The sequence below is a fragment of the Sapajus apella genome, unplaced genomic scaffold (assembly GCF_009761245.1).
Source record: "Sapajus apella isolate SASKATOON/1434 unplaced genomic scaffold, GSC_monkey_1.0 scaffold192, whole genome shotgun sequence".
Taxonomy (NCBI): Eukaryota; Metazoa; Chordata; class Mammalia; order Primates; family Cebidae; genus Sapajus; species Sapajus apella.
Window position 1 is genome coordinate 237094 of NW_022437132.1, and position 15884 is coordinate 252977.

The window sequence follows — 15884 nt, forward strand, 5'->3', positions numbered from 1 at the left end:
CTAACTTTTGTATTTTTTTGTAGAGATGGGGTTTCACCATGTTGGCCTGGCTGGTCTCGAACTCCTGACCTCAGGTGTTCTGCCCGCCTCAGCCGTCCAAAGTGCTAGGATTACAGGTGTGAACCTCCATACCTGGGCAATTTTGGCATGTTTAGAAGAAATAGGGTTTCACCGTGTTGGCCAGACTGGTGTCAAACTCCTGACACCAAGTAAGTTGGATCTTTTTTTTTTTTTGAGATGGACTTTCGCTCTTGTTGCCCAGGCAGCGGGTGGATCTTGACTCACTGCAACCTCTGCCTCAGGGGTTCAAGCAATTCTCTTGCCTCAGCCTCCTGACTAGCTAGGATTACAGGCAAGTGCCACCACACCCAACGAATTTTTGTATTTTTAGTAGATTTGGGGTTTCACCATGTTGGTCAGGTCGGTCTTGAACTCTTGACCTCAGGTGAACCACCTGCCTTGGCCTCCCAAAATGGATTACAGGTGAGCCACTGTGCTGGCCCCTATTTTTTTTATTTTTGAGACACGACCTCTGTCACCCAGCTGGAGTGCAGTGGCATGATCATAGCTCACTGCAGCCTCGATTCATCGGGCTCCAGCAATCCCCCTACCTCTGGCTCCTGAGTAGCTGGGGCTACACACAGGTGCCACCGTGCCTGACTAGTTTGTGTCTGTTGTTGTTTTGTTCTGAGACACAGTCTGGTTTGTTGCCCAGGCTGGAGTGCAGGGCACAGTCTTAGCTCACTGCCACCTCCGCCTCCTGGGTTCACGTGATTCTCGTGCCTCAGCCTCCTAAATTGCTGGGATTACACGTGTGCACCACCATGCCCAGCTAATTTTTTTGTATTTTTGTTTTTTTAATATTGTTTTTTTGCATGTCCTTGGATTAGTTTTTTGTATTTTTAGTAGAGATGAGGTTTCACCATGTTGGTCAGGCTGGTCTCGAACTCGTGACCTCAAGTGATCTACCTGCCTCGGCCTCCCAAAATGCTGGGATTACAGGGGTGAGCCATGATGCTTGGCCACTAATTTTTTTTTAAATTTCATTTATTTTGGAAATAAATATACATTCGGCCCCTTGCTCATCCCTGCCCTCAACGGCCTCAGCTTCTTGCTATGTTGCCTAGGCTGTTGAACTCCTGGCCTCAAGTGATCCTCCTGCCTCAGCCTCCCAAAGTGTTGGGATTACAGGCATGAGCCACAGCGCCTGGTTATGTATTTATTTTTTTGAAAGATGGGGGTCTCATTCTGTCACCCAGGCTGGAGTGCAGTGGTGCGATCATAGCTCACTGCATCCTCTAACTCCTGGGTTCAAGTGATTCTCTTACCCCAGCCTCCTGAGTAGCTGGGACTACAGATGTGTACCACTACACCTGGCCTATTTCTTTTTTCTTGAAGGCAGAGTACCTCTCTCCATCTGTCCCCACTCAGGGAATGCTTGGGGCTGGGAAGGGTGGGCGGTTTGACCTTGAGTAGGAGCCCCTAACGTGGCAGCCTGAGTCCACTTCCATTGCTGGAGAGGCCACGTCTGGCATGAGCTGGGGCAGGGCGCCTGCAGGGTCTCTTACCCCAGGGTACCATCTCCCTTGGATCCCAGTGAGCCCGCCATGCCCCTCGCACAGGTGGGTGAGGTTGGCTTAGGTCTGGCTGCCCTGTCTGCAGGTGTGGGCGTCCATGGTGGCTGTGAGGCAGGGGAATAGGGAATGAGGGTAGCCAAGGTTTGGGACTGCAGCAGAGGAGCAGCAGGTGCAGCCAGTTCCAGGCAGGGCTGGGCAGCACGCAGCCCCAGCCTTGATCTCGGGATCCCAATACAGGAGTTTCCACTTCAGCCTCTGATTGGTCTCGGGCCAATCCTTCATAGGGTGTAGCCTATTGGAGGCCTTTAAAGGCCACAGGGCTCCAGCTGTTTCCTCTGGCTTGATAAAAATCCTAATTGAGAAGGCTCTAGTGCTACTTGGTGGAGCCCATTCTCACTGTGTGGAGCGTCTTCTGTAAATCTCTGCTTTCCTTACTCCGTGTTTCGTTGTTCTTTTGTTACTTTGTGTGTTTTGTTCAATTCTTTGTTTAACTCGCCAAGAACGTGGGCAACTCCCCTTCAAGGCCTTCTCTCCCCTAGTAGCTGGAGCGGGAACCGTCGGTCTGAAGGCAAGTGTCCGAGCAGCCCCCACTCCCTGCAGTGAAGGGGCAGCAGGGGTGGCGATCTATAGAGGCTCAACCTCACAGGATCTGCCTTGGAAAGAGTGTTGGGGGGGGGCAAGGGAGACAGCCCCCACCCAAACCCCAGTGCCCCCTCGCACGCAAGGTGGTCTGCTGCTGAAATTGAGGAGCTCCTTGGCAAGGTGGGTCTAATTTCAGGGTATCCCGGAAACAGGAATGGGGGGCCAGGGGGTGTCTAAGAAAGGGACTCAGGCTGGTCTGACTCCTCCCATGTTCATACCCAGGACTTTGGTCCCGCTGTCCCAGCCAGAGCCTGCTCACCCCGTCCCCTGCCTGGTCCCGCCCCACGCCCCCCACAGGTCTCAGTTTAGGTGTCGAGATCGGAAGCTCCTTCTGTGCATGGGTCTCTGCGCTCCCACACCTTGGGGTTCTGCTCCTTGTCAGTGTCCTCTCCCCAAGGACAGGGGTCTTAGTAATTGTCTGGTCTCCAAGAGCCCTGCAGGGACACCCCCTCCTGGGAACTCACACAGCCCAGCTAGGTCACTAAGCCTTTGAGGAGTCCTTGTACGCCTCTGTGGCTCTAGAAGCACCTCGGCGTGTGGGACCCGTGCCCACTGTCGTCCCGCCCTACTGATGACCGTGAACCTGTAGGGTGTTGGGCCAGCTCTTACCCCAAGGCTGGGCAGGCCCCAGGAGTCCCTTTCTGCTCAGACAAGCTCCCTCGCGGGCGGGGGAGGAGGAGGGCAGGGTCTGGCCCCAGGCCCCAGGTGTGGATCGCGCCATAATAAGACCCTGGGGAGGGGGGCGCACCTGCGCCACGGCGCCCCCAGCCCCGCCGGGCCGCGCCCCGCACAGAGGGTTTCCCAGGAGACCCCCCCAGGCTCCCGCTGCGCCGTGGGGGTGGGGCAGCCCTGCGGACCAGAGCCCGGCCCGGGCCGGCGTGCGGCGGGGATCGTGACCGCGGCCGCTTCCGTGCGGGGTCCTGGCGCGCGGGCGGCGGGGGCGACCCGGGTACCTGCGCCGTGCGGGCGACACGCGTGTCTCTGTGGGGCTGCGCGGGGTCCGCGGAGCGGCTGGGGGCGCGCGGCGCGGGCGCGGCGCTGGGCGCGGGGGGCGCTCCCGGCCGGGATGAGCTCACCGCAGTCGCGCCGGGGCTGAGCGCCGAGCGGGGCGGCGGCGGCGGCGGCGGGGCGGGCGGCGGCTCCTCGGCTGCTCCGCGGCTGCCCGGGCCGCGCGCCACCATGCTGGGCCTGGACGCGTGCGAGCTGGGGGCGCAGCTGCTGGAGCTGCTCCGGCTGGCGCTGTGCGCCCGAGGTGAGCGGGTCGGGCGGGGGCCGGCGGCCGGTGGGCGGGGGTTCGGCCCCAGGCGGGGAGCAGCCCCTCCCCCGCGGCAACTTTGGGGGCGCGCGTGGGGACCTCGCGTCGCGGACCCCCGACCCGGGTCTGGCAGGGGTGGGGGACTTGCTCCAGGCTCCACCCCTGTGGGGAAGGGAGCCAGGTGCGGACCGGTGGCTGGTGAGGCGGCGGCGCTGGGACCCTCTCCCCTGGGTGGGGCTGGGGCTCGAGCTCCGTAGGGCGTGTGGTGATGCCTAAGAAGACTGGAATAAAGTGGGCAGGGACTCAGACCCCTGCCCAGGGTGCCAGGGAGGGGGTTTCAGGAGACCCCCAGCCCCGGGGCACTACGGGAGGCGGTGCAGAGCCTGAGCCCAGGGCTTTGGAGAGTGGCTCCCAGCCCCCAAGCACCGTGGGGAGGAACTCCTGGGACTGCGGGAAAGTATTGAGAGACCCCGGCCCAGAGCAGGATGGTGGAGACCTGGAGGACCACTGGGGGTGGGAGGCCGCTGAGGGCTGCTGCTCTCTAGCAGGTAGCCCCCCGACCCTGGGCTGCCCTCATTTGGAGCCTTCGCTTCCCGAACCTTTGGTCTCAGTCAGGGAGGCGGACTTGCGGCCATCCAGACCAGGGGAGCTGCCTGCCTGGCGGTCTCTGGAGGGCCCCTCCTGAAGGTCTGGGTGTGGTGCTGCACATCCCCAGGCCGCCCCTGCCCTCTCCACCTGCCCTCTCCCTGAGCCCTGAGAGGCGTCCTCTTAAGTCTATTTGGGTAGCGGGAGGTACAGCTGGCCCGAGGGGGCTCCAGCTTGGCACTGGAATGCCAGGGTCTGCTAGTGGCAACTGCTCACGCCCCTCCCCACCCCCAGTCCTCCTGGCTGACAAGGAGGGTGGGCCGCCGGCAGTGGACGAGGTGCTGGATGAGGCTCTGCCTGAGTATCGGGCGCCGGGGAGGAAGAGCCTCTTGGAGATACAGCAGCTGGACCCGGAAGACAGGAGCCTGGCCCAGTATAAGCGGGCGCTGCTGGGGCCCCTGCCGCCGGCTGTGGGTACGGCAGGGGCCTGGGCGTGGAGGGCTGGGTATGGGGGGCTGGCAGGGGCCCGGGGGGCATCCTGCAGACTACCAGTTTCTCTTCAGACCCAAGCCTGCCCAATGTGCAGGTGACCAGGCTGACCCTCCTGTCGGAGCAGGCTCCGGGGCCCGTGGTCATGGACCTCACAGGTAACTTGCAGGATGCTGTCCCCTGAATGCAGGTGGGGCCCTCACGGGTGGGCTTCGGTGCCCCTGTGCCCCACACCCCACGTCCAGTACTCATAGCCATCACAACCGCAGACCGCATGGGCACCACTCCCCATGCGGGGGCTCCTGGAGCAGGTGTCGGCCTGTAGAGAAGTTTTGACCCTAGCTGCCATTTCCCAAATAGGGGACCTGGCTGCCCTGAAAGACCAGGTGTTTGTCCTGAAAGAAGGTGTTGATTACAGAGTGAAGATCACCTTCAAGGTGAGAGTGGCTGCAGGGCCGGGGGTGTGAAGGGAGCATGTGGGGGCAAGAGCCAGAGGCCTGGCCCCCCGAGGAACCCCCAGTGCCTCTGTTCCCAGGTCCACAGGGAGATCGTCAGCGGCCTCAAGTGTCTGCACCACACCTACCGCCGGGGCCTGCGTGGTGAGGGCAGCGGTTGGGGGAGTTGGGGGGGAGGGGGGCGGCGGGGGTGGGCAGAGGACAGCCCTGATGCCCCCACCCTCTCCAGTGGACAAGACCGTCTACATGGTGGGCAGCTACGGCCCGAGTGCCCAGGAGTACGAGTTTGTGACTCCGGTGGAGGAAGCGCCGAGGGGCGCACTGGTGCGGGGCCCCTACCTGGTCCTGTCCCTCTTCACGGACGACGACAGGACACACCACCTGTCCTGGGAGTGGGGCCTCCGCGTCTGCCAGGACTGGAAGGACTGAACCACCAGTCCGTGTCTCCCCAACCTTGCTCAGTTGCTGCACAGGGACCCCCAAGCATCCCCAGTACCCCCGTGAGTGACGAGACCCTCCCCTGCCCACCCCTGCTCTGTCCCAGGACCCCCTGGGCTGGCGCTGTCCCCCGACTGTCCATTAAACGTAGTCCTGCCTCGGTGCCCTGCGTGTCGCCTCTTTCTGCCTCCCCTCCCTGGGGGCTGGGGGGAGCACGTGGGCCTTATCTTTGTTGGGACAGGGCCTGGGTGCTACGTGGCGGCTGCCGCTTGGCTTGAGGCTCCCTTATCTGCCCCTGCCCCATGGTCCCTGGCAGCACCATGAGCCACCAGCTCCTGCCCGTGCTGCTGCTGCTCCTGCTGCTTGGCACCTTGAGCCCGTGGGGTCAGGAGCAGGGGCCTGAGAGTCCCTCAGAGGAGCCTCCAGAGGAGGAGATCCCCAAGGAGGATGGGATCTTGGTGCTGAGCCACCACACCCTGGGCCTGGCCCTGCGGGAGCACCGTGGCCTGCTGGTGGAGTTCTGTGAGTGCTGTGGCCAGTGGGACTGGGGACCGGCAGGGCCCGCTGGGACCCACACCCTTTGCCTGCAAATGCAAGGCATGTGGCCAAGAGAGGCCTCCCCTCAGGCACTCACCCCAGGCACTCACCCCCACTGTGCCACAGAGCTCTAGGGAGGGGCCTGGGGTCCGGTTGGGGCAGGCAGGAGCAGTGGGGGTACCCACAGGACAGGAGAGCACCTGGACCTCCCTGCTTTGCCAGTGGGGCCTGCCACAGACTGCAGAGGCCCCAGCCATGTTCAGGCCTGGAGGTCCCTGATGTGTGTGTTCTGTGGTCTCTTCACAACCTCTGACACACGTAGGAACTGTTCTCGCCTAGGAGGCCTTCCCAGGCAGCCAGATGAGCCCAGGAGCCCCGACCTTACAGGACGGGAAAGGGGGAAAGGGAAGGGTCTTTCCAGCTCTCCCAAGCCTTGCTGGTCCCTATGCCACAGCCTGGGAGACTGGGAGGGGGCGTTGGTGCTTGGCTTGGCCATGGCCAGGGCTCAGGGCAGAACTGAGGAGTATGCTTGTTCCCTGCTGGGTTGTCTGGTGGGGACAGGGTGCTGCTGGGGTTGTGGCGGCCTGGGGCACTCACAGACCCGTCCCCCAGATGCCCCATGGTGTGGGCACTGCAAGGCCCTGGCCCCCGAGTACAGCAAGGCAGCTGCCCTGCTAGCAGCCGAGTCGATGGCGGTCACGCTGGCCAAGGTGGACGGGCCCGCGCAGCCGGAGCTGGCCAAGGAGTTTGGTGTGACGGAGTACCCCACGCTCAAGTTCTTCCACCACGGGAACCGCACACACCCAGAGGAGTACACAGGTGCGGGGGCAGGCGGGTCGCTGGGGGGCGGGGCCGGGCCCAGGCTGAGGGGAACTCCCTGCAGGACCCCGGGAAGCCGAGGGCATCGTGGAGTGGCTACGACGGCGGGTGGGGCCCAGCGCCAGGCAGCTGGAGGATGAGGAGGGCGCCCAGGCGCTGATCGATGCCCGGGACCTGGTGGTCATCGGCTTCTTCCAGGTGAGCCACTGGGCACGGGGCGCCAGGCTACTGGGGCAGTGACTGCGGGACCTGGTGGCCTCACAGTGCCGGCCCCACAGGACTTGCAGGATGAGGATGTGGCCACCTTCTTGGCCCTGGCCCGGGACGCCCTGGACATGACCTTTGGCCTCACGGACCGGCCGCAGCTGTTCCAGCACTTTGGCCTCACCAAGGACACCGTGGTCCTCTTTAAGAAGGTAGGTCAGGCCCAGATGGGGGCTGCGGTCCGGCCGTGGCTCCCGCTGAGCCACCTTCTGCTGTCCAGTTTGATGAGGGGCGGGCAGACTTCCCAGTGGACGAGGAGCTTGGCCTGGACCTGGGCGATCTGTCACGCTTCCTGGTCACACACAGCATGCACCTGGTCACGGAGTTCAACAGTCAGGTGCGCGTGCTGCGGTGCCCGGGTAGGGGGTGTCCTGGGGTGGAAGAGTCTAGGGATGGTGGCGTCTGGGCTGGGGGCCCTGGGGAGTCCTGAGCACCCTCCCACGGAAGAGCCGGAGCGGTGGTGCCTGGGCTGCAGCTCCTGTGGACACAAGCCACCCTCCCTACTGCAGACATCCCCCAAGATCTTCGCTGCCAGGATCCTCAATCACTTGCTGCTGTTTCTCAACCAGTCACTGGCTGCGCACAGGGAGCTCCTACCAGGCTTTGGGGAGGCCGCTCCCCGCTTCCGGGGGCAGGTACTGGGAGTCCGGGGGGAGGGGCAGCTGGACAGTGGGGGTGCCAGTGTGGCCTCCCTGCCACAGGTGCTGTTCGTGGTGGTGGACGTGGAGGCTGAAAATGAGCACGTGCTGCAGTACTTCGGCCTCAAGGCTGAGGCAGCCCCCACCCTGCGCCTGGTCAACGTTGAGACCACCAAAAAGTACGCACCCGCGGATGGGGACCCTGTCACTGCCGCTTCTGTCACTGCCTTCTGCCACGCAGTCCTCAACGGCCAAGTAAAGGTTCGCTGCACACTGCTCACTGCGGGAGGGGAGCCATGACCTCCCCCCACCAGCTTGGGAGGGGATGGCAACAGCAGCTCTGAGCACGCCCCACCCTGCGGAGGTCCCCCCTCCGCTGCCTGCCCTGCAGAGGGACACCCCGGCAGAGGCCTGCCTCACCCTGCAGAGGATCCCCCCACCAGCCCTGCGGAGGATTCCTGGCAAAGCGCCTGGCCTGGTTTCCCCCAGCCCTATGTCCTGAGCCAGGAGGTACCCCCCGACTGGGATCAGCAGCCAGTTAAGACCCTCGTGGGCAAGAATTTTGAGCAGGTGGCTTTTGATGAAACCAAGAATGTGTTTGTCAAGTTCTGTGAGTGCTGAGGGAAGCAGGGAGTGTGTGGGCCGGGCGGGGGGGTGCCCGGGTGGCCGCGCTCAAGGGCGGCCCCCATCCTAGATGCCCCCTGGTGCACCCACTGCAAGGAGATGGCGCCTGCCTGGGAGGCGCTGGCTGAGAAGTACAAAGACCATGAGGACATCATCATCGCTGAGCTGGATGCCACAGCCAACGAGCTGGATGCTTTCACGGTGCACGGCTTCCCTACCCTCAAGTACTTCCCCGCAGGGCCGGGTCGAAAGGTATGGGGGTCAGGGGGCTGGGGAAGAAGCTGGGACACCATCTTTCCTGCATGTGGGGCTGGGCCCTGGCATGTCCTCCTGCCCCTGGCATGTCCTCCTGCCCCTCCTGGTCCTCCTGCCCCTCCTGGTCCTCCTGCCCCTCCTGGTCCTCCTGCCCCTCCTGCCCCTCTTGTTCCTCCTGCCCCTCCTGCCCCTCTTGTTCCTCCTGCCCCTCCTGCCCCTCTTGTTCCTCCTGCCCCTCCTGTTCCTCCTCAGGTGATTGAATACAAAAGCAGCAGGGACCTGGAGACCTTGTCCAAGTTCCTAGACAATGGGGGTGAGCTGCCCATGGAGGAGCCCCCAGAGGAGCTGGCAGCCCCGTCCCCGGTGGGTGTCCCTAAGCCCAGGGTTCCAGGCTTCTGCACAAATCCTCTCTACACAGGGTTGGCGGGGCAGGGGCGGGGGCAGGGCCAGGCTGAGAGCAGTTTCGAGCTGCACCTGTGCCCGTTTGTAGGCGCCACCCACCAACTCCACTGTGGGGTCCAAGGAGGAGCTGTAGTGCCCCGTGTCCCCCACACCACTGCTGGAAGGGAGGCGGCCCCCTCGGGTCCCCCACACCACCGCTGGAAGGGAGGCAGCCCCCTCGGGTGCCGGAGGGAGCCGTGCCCTGTAAATAAAGAGCTTGGTTCTGGACTGTGTGTGCCTGGTCCCTGAGCAAGGCTGGATGGTGCAGCTCTGCCCAGCTTGGGGGCTCCCGGGCAGGAAGGTGGAGCACGTGACCATTTCAGCTCGGCCAGGCTCTGCGCCCCAGGGTGCCCCCCATGCCCACTGAGGCCAGTGTGACCTCTTACCAGGTGGGCTGAGGCTGGGAGACGCCACCAGGCCCCACCAGCAGCAGTAAACCACAGCCAGAGCAGGTTCAAAAAGTTTTATTTCATTATTATCCAAGTACCTTTGAAAAGATAATTGTCCAAGTGTCATCGCATGAAAAACAGGCTCCGGCAGCCCCTGCTGGCCCTGGCCTGAGAAATGTACATATTTACACGGGCCCGAGAAAGGAAGACCCGGGACGGCGCAGCCGGCGGCGGGCGGCAGGCACAGCTCCGTCGCCGATTCGCACAGTGGCAGGCAAGAGACGAGCTGCGGTGAAGGCACTCGGTGGCGCGTACAATTGACACAGGCCCTCCAGGCCCCTGGGCCCGGGCCTGGGCCCAGCCAGACCAGGGTACGTGGGCAAGGCCCAGAGGGAACGTAGATCCCAGCACACGTGTGCCCAGGGGAGGCGCCGGGGATCACTTGAAGCCCGCAGCAGGGACCTCGGCTGCCCCCTCCAAGTATTGCTATGGGGAGTGGTCAGGGCTGCCTCCTTGTGGGCAGGACAGAAGCCTGTAGAGCAGGTGGAGGGACCCCACCCACCCACCCAGAAACAGGCAGACTGCAGGCGTGGGCCACAGGCCCGCACTGTCCCCGCAGGGCTCCTGAGTACAGGTCATCCCCTGGTGTGACACCCGTGTGCCCGCCGAGGGCTGAGCCTGGCGTCGTGGCCCGCCGGTCAGTCCACCTTCTCCACTTTGCCGATGACCTTCTCCTCGAACACGGGCAGGACGGCCCCGTCCTCCCGGACCTCCTCAAACACCACCCCACACTCAAACTCGTCGCTCACTTTCTTGAAGTAGTATCTGCCGGACGGAGGTGAGCAGCGTGTGAGGAGCAGGGGACGGCGTGTGCACAAGCCCCGCCCGGGGAGCCTCCTGTCCACGCCCCATGCCCCCTGTGTGAGTGAGCTACTCCCAGAGCCACAGCATGCAACCACCACGTGTGGGTGACGGGGCATCCCCCGGGCCTCTAAGCAGCTGCAGGGGAAGCGTCTCCTCCCAAGGGCTGCGCACTGTGGCGGTGTCTCCGGACGGGGCCCTCCCCCAGCACGCATCCTCCGCCACACGCCTCAGGTGTTTGCACAGTCGCTTATGGACGGAGGGAACCACCTGCCAGGCTATGCCGGGCTCTGGGGGTCAGGCCCCCTCTGCTCACCCACCAGGGCTAACATGGAGCCTCCAGCGTTGGCTTCAGGCAGGGCCCCACAGGGCTGAGCGGCCCAGGGTGAACCCTGGCAGGAGGTGCCCAGCTTCCGCAGGCTCCAGCGCCCAGCAGGAGGGGACAGACCATCTTGTTTCCCCGCCCACAAGACGAAGGCCCTGGACGGGTCCCTTGAGAGCCGCTCAGTCCTGTGGGGCTGAAGGCCTGATGCCACCCTCAGCCCAAAGCCTGGAGAGATGGCTCAGGTGCGATGAGTGACTTGAGATGAAATGGCAGGAAACTTGATATGCCCCTGGGCACCCCCATACCCTGCGGGGAGGGGGCACTGGCCTACACTCACCGGTAGCTGCCCTTTTTGGTCAGCAGCTCCTTGAACTGGCCCAGGGTGATGGCGCGGCCCCTCACCAGCGTGCGGTAGGGGATGGGCTCCCCGCAGAAGTAGTAGGCCACGACGATGCTGTCGCACGCCTGGGCGCTCCCGCTGCCTGCCTTCCGCTGCGACCTCGCCCTGGGGAAAGAGATGCAGCAGTGGTCCCCGGATCTGGACTGACGTCCCACAGGGTGCCTCTGGCTGCCGGCAAAGGGCAGGGCAGGGCAGGCCCATGGGGCTGAGCTGCACGCTACTCAGGAACACCTGGGGCCCCAGGCCCCGCTGCCCACCCCCAACATCTGAAACTGCGGTCTAGTCCAGTACCAGCTCCACTCACCGTGAGCACAAAGGTCTCCCCTGCCAGCTCACAGCCCTCCACCGGCTGGGGCCTGGCCCCAGGGCCGCTGCAGCTGCCCACTCTAGGAGGGCGAGGCAGGCTGCATGGCTCCCATCCCAGGAAGACCTACACCCCTCAAACTTTAAACACAGCTAAAGGGCAAGGATTGGACAACTGCATGATTTCCGGATCAGCCTGACGCGGCAGGACCAGGGGTGGCAGCCAGCGGGCCCTTCCGAGGAAGGCGAAGCTGCCCCTGTCTCCTGCCCAGGCCAGGCTGGGTCCTCCTGCAGGTGCTGTGCGGCCACAGCCGTGCCAGGATGACAGGGCGCTTGCTATCGCACCCCAGCCCCACCCTCAGGTCCCTCAGACGGCTCCAGAAGCTGCCCCTGGATCACTGGGGTTCAGCCCTTGGGTCTCCTCCTGGCTGGGTGCATCAGGGGCTTCCAGAACCAGTGTCATGGCAGGGCAGCACAGGGTCACCTCAGCCACGTGACCATCTACTTCGCACCCCAGGCTCCCCGCCAGCTGCATTCTTGGACTTTGCCCCCGTGCCACATCCTCAGAGCCCCCTGGAGCCAGGCCCATCAAAGAAAAGCCAACATGTGGGGGCTTCCCCAGGGACACGTGAAGGCCACCCCAGCATGCCTGAAGGACAAGAGCCACAAGGGACCAGCATCCAGAAGAAGCCTGGCACGGCCCGGGGACCCCTCATCTCCAGGCCTGTCTTTAGGCTGTGTCCCTCCTCCTACGGCCTTGAGCAGACAGCACACGTGGAATCACGTGGTGTCAACACGGCAAGCCTTTCTCACTAGGGCTCGGAGTGGTCAGCGTTCCAGGTGGGGGCAGAGCCCAGCCTCGCTGACCGCACTGGCTGGACAGACGCACACAGCGGTCCAGACCCACACTGCAGCAGCCGCACCTCGGCACCTCCGCCCCTGCCGCCCCGACCCTGCTCTCAAGCCAGGCCTGGCAGGGACGGTCTCTGCCCCCCGCAGGCCTGGCTGTGGTGCCCAGGCCTCCTGCCGGCCTGTGGGTCACGTGCTGTCAGGCTGGCCAGCATCTCCTTTGATGGAGACGGGAGAAGGCTCTAGAGGAGCCTGGAGCCTGAGGCCGCCGGGACCCTCTCCTTCCACAGCTGCTTCCAAGCTTGGTGCCCGATCTTGGGGCCCAGGACGGCGGCTCTACCACTGGACCTGGCTTAGGACGCCTGGGCCGGGGTGGGCAGGACCGGGAGGACCCTCGGGACACACGTACTCTGTCTCGGAGAGCTCCATGTCCGACACGGCTGGTACCACGCGCAGCACCGGCGCGCACGCTGGCCTGACGCAGGCGCGTCCCCGCCGCATAACCTCCTGCACATACCTAGGGAACAACCCGCGTCAATGGTGGCTGCGCGCTGCCACCAGCCCTGGGGAGGGAGCCTCAACCAGTGCTGCCGGGCAGACAAGGTGTGCAGGAGCTACACGACTCCCCAGTGAAGGCTCCAACGTGGAGGGGTGGATGAGACACCGGACCTCCTTCCAGGCCTTGTTGGTGCCAGACGCTTCCAGCACAGTCGAGAAACGGGCATCCTTCTGTTCACTGCAGGGCGCCTCGCACTCAGGATCTGAGCACCGACCCCCTGAGTTCCGGACCACACTTTGGGGAGCTTCTGATCTGGGGTGCTAGGATCCCGCCACCTCCCCTCTGCTGGGACATCTTCACACAGCAAGGAGCCCTTCAGGAGCCTGTCCTCGGGTCGCTCGCCTGAGCTCCCCACCGCCAGCATGCACACTGGGTCGTGCGTGGCAGCTCCGTCTGCACCTCAGGGAGGCTGAGGGCCCTCCGTGCCACCAGTGAAGCCCTCCGCGGGTTTGGCATGGCAGCTCCTCTCAAGTGGACACCTGCGCCTGCTTGCGCCAGGCAACCCTGATGATTTCTACTCTGATGTCCTGGCAGGGTCCCACACCCGCCCTGCCCCTGCGCTTTCCCTCCAAGTCTCAGCTGCTCGAAAAAGCCCACATCCCCTGGACGGACAAACGCAGTGGCCAAAGCGGGCCAGCATGGCTGTGCCTCAGAACAGCAGCAGGGTCCCATGGCTCAGGGAGTGTCCACTGCTGTCAAGAGCCTGTGGGTGCCGGGGGAAAGTGCAGACGAAACCGGGAGAGACCCCTGCTCCGCCCAGCAGAGGAGCCCGGCCAAGCCCAGGGCCTCTGACTCGCTGCACACACGGCCCACCCACTGCCTACCTGAGCCAGCCAGGTCACGGCCCAGCTCTGAGCACCAGGCACCAGGCTCCTGCATGGCACAGGGCTCTGGCTCCTTGTTGGCTGAACACAATCATGGGGTCGCAGACGTTTTGCCATAAAGTGAACACCGTTTTCGTTCAAGGTAACAGACTCTTTCTGGCTACAGTGCTGCCATTAGACTCACAGCCTGCTAAATGCTCAGGAACCTTTAACGACTTGAGACACACACAGGCTTCTGGCTGAGAAGGGTCTGAACCCGGATGCTGCTTCAGCAGAACAGGGCCCCTGGCCCCAGCCTCCCGGGAGTGGCGCAGCCCCAAACCTAGACGCCCGGGATGTGGGGCTGGACCCAGGCCCCAGATGACCCAAGCTGGACAGGAGGAGCTGGTGACCTCTGACAGCAACCAGGGCCTAGGTGAGCTAACGGCTGGAAGGACCCTCACAGAGAGCCTGATGGGGCTGGAAGTCCAGTGACCCTGGATGGCCAGGAAAACTGCCTCATGACCAAGCTGAAAGCATGGGAGAAGCCAGGCTCTAGCCTGGAGGGAAAACACTGCCCCAACCAAGGGGAGACCTCCTTGCAGCCCAGGCAGAAACCACCCTGCCCTGGGGAGAGAAGAGGGTCTGGCTCCGGGGGCCCAGAAGGTGGAGGACATCGTAGCGAGGGCTGCAGGCTGGCCATCCAGGATGACAGCTCCACGTCTGCACAGCTTCCCCACCATGTGGAGCCACTGAGGGCTCTTGGGGTGCCACTGTCAAAAGGCAGCCACCATGCCCCCAGGACCCCTGCCTCAAGGCCCAGGCTGCTGCGACTCGGCATTCCCCGCAAGCTGGGGCCCTGCAGCCTCAGCCCAGCTTGCGGATGGACCCCTCCTTCCGGAAGAACGGAAAGCACAGTGGCCTCAGGTGTGTGAAAGCTGCCACCCGACCTGTGTCCACAGCAGGGCCACCTGCCACCTCACCCCTCAGTGGTTCTCAGTGGAAGGAAGGGCGTAGTGTGGCCAGGGGACACGGAGAGGACCATTTTCCACCTGAGGGACTTCTGCAAAGACCTCAAACTACGGGGAGCTTCAGCCCCAGGTGTAGTGCTGTGGAGGCCCCCGGACCCGCCCACCCCGCCCTACCTCTGCTTGGAGGGTGCCCGGACCCGCCCCACCCTGCCCTACCTCTGCTTGGAGGGTGCCCGGCTGGCTCTTTTTTCTTCCTCTTCCAGACGTCGACGCGCCTCCTCCAACTGGGTTAAGGGGTTGGGAGCTGGGTGGGGTGGCATCGTGGGGTCTTGGATAAAGAGGTGGGAGGGCTGCACGGAGGTCCGGAGCTGAGAGCCAGCCCAGGGGTGCACGGCCCCGGAACGCTCGAGGGACAAGGGTCTGGAGTTCTCATGGGACTGTGGCTTCCTCGTCCCTGAAGACCTAGGGGAACAAGAGAACACGTTGGGGCCGTGGTCAACACCGTGGCTGGTTTGCCTGGTGAGGCTGCAACCCTCTCCTGAGGGGTAGGATGGGACATGGGCACTGGGGCCTGGCCACCAAGCCACATAGACATCCTCCTCAGACCACACAATAAAAACATCCCCGCCGGGCGGGGTGGCTGGCCCCCATTATCTCAGCACGTTGCAAGGTTGAGGCGGGCATATCACCCGAGGTCAGCCTGGCTAACGTGGTGAAAGCCCATCTCTACCAAAATATACAAAATAGCTGGGTGTGGTGGCACATGCCTGTAGTCCCAGCTACTCCGGAGCCTGAGGCAGGAGAATCACTTGAACCCGGTTTGTGCCACTGTACTCCAGCCTGGGCAACAGAGTGAGGCTGGTCTCCCCACCCATCTCCCCAAAATAATCCCTCATTCCCCTGCAATCCCAGTACTTGCAGAGGCTGAGGTGGGCGGATTGCCTGAGGTCAGGAGTTGAGACCAGCCTGGCCGACATGAAAAAACCCGTCTCCACTAAAAAAATAAAATACAAAAACTTAGCAGGATGTGGTGGTGCTGCCAGTAGTCCCAGTTACCCAGGAGGCCAAGGGAGGAGAATCGTTTGAGCCCAGGAGGTGGAGGCTGCAGTGAGCTGAGACCGGGCCACTGCACTCCAGCCTGGGTGACAGAGCGAGACTCTGTCTCCGAAAGAAAAAAAAAATGACTTACGTGGAGACTTTTTTTTTTTTTTTTTTTTTTTTTTTGAGACGGAGTTTCGCTCTTGTTACCCAGGCTGGAGTGCAATGGCGCGATCTCGGCTCACTGCAACCTCCGTCTCCTGGGTTCAGGCAATTCTCCTGCCTCAGCCTCCTGGGTAGCTGGGATTACAGGCACGCGCCACCATGCCCAGCCAATTTTTTTTGTATTTTTAGTAGAGACGGGGTT

The 15884-nt window shown here is 63.3% G+C and overlaps 3 protein-coding genes across 9 annotated transcripts in view; 2 read left to right on the forward strand and 1 right to left on the reverse strand.

The window, feature by feature from the left end:
• Positions 1 to 3160: 3160 nt before the first annotated feature.
• ARHGDIG (Rho GDP dissociation inhibitor gamma) lies at positions 3161 to 5605 on the forward strand. The gene is made up of 6 exons (XM_032269363.1): positions 3161 to 3471; positions 4354 to 4533; positions 4623 to 4706; positions 4909 to 4985; positions 5084 to 5147; positions 5233 to 5605. The coding sequence occupies exons 1-6, from the start codon at positions 3399 to 3401 to the stop codon at positions 5430 to 5432; spliced, it is 678 nt and encodes a 225-aa protein (XP_032125254.1). The 5' UTR covers positions 3161 to 3398; the 3' UTR covers positions 5433 to 5605.
• Positions 5606 to 5708: 103 nt separating this feature from the next.
• On the forward strand, positions 5709 to 9720 carry PDIA2 (protein disulfide isomerase family A member 2). 4 transcript variants are annotated; one of them, XM_032269348.1, is made up of 11 exons: positions 5709 to 5963; positions 6591 to 6797; positions 6862 to 6995; positions 7076 to 7213; positions 7282 to 7398; positions 7571 to 7696; positions 7763 to 7960; positions 8189 to 8309; positions 8394 to 8575; positions 8831 to 8941; positions 9069 to 9720. In XM_032269348.1, the coding sequence occupies exons 1-11, from the start codon at positions 5744 to 5746 to the stop codon at positions 9111 to 9113; spliced, it is 1599 nt and encodes a 532-aa protein (XP_032125239.1). In that variant the 5' UTR covers positions 5709 to 5743; the 3' UTR covers positions 9114 to 9720. The 4 variants fall into 4 exon arrangements, with proteins under 4 accessions (XP_032125239.1, XP_032125238.1, XP_032125241.1 ...); XM_032269347.1 differs by having other exon boundaries at positions 5709 to 6797; XM_032269350.1 differs by lacking the exon at positions 7763 to 7960 and having other exon boundaries at positions 5709 to 6797.
• AXIN1 (axin 1) overlaps positions 9468 to 15884 on the reverse strand; it is a 62872-nt gene continuing 56455 nt past the window's right edge. The window contains exons 8-12 of one of the 4 annotated variants that reach the window (XM_032269342.1): positions 14696 to 14941; positions 12556 to 12663; positions 10932 to 11099; positions 10590 to 10779; positions 9468 to 10233 (exon numbers count right to left, since the gene is read on the reverse strand). In XM_032269342.1, coding sequence (XP_032125233.1) covers positions 10201 to 10233; positions 10590 to 10779; positions 10932 to 11099; positions 12556 to 12663; positions 14696 to 14941 — 745 coding nt within the window. In that variant the 3' untranslated portion in view covers positions 9468 to 10200. The remainder of the gene's footprint in view (positions 10234 to 10589; positions 10780 to 10931; positions 11100 to 12555; positions 12664 to 14695; positions 14942 to 15884) is intronic. The other 3 variants (XM_032269344.1, XM_032269343.1, XM_032269346.1) reach the window with 3 other exon arrangements.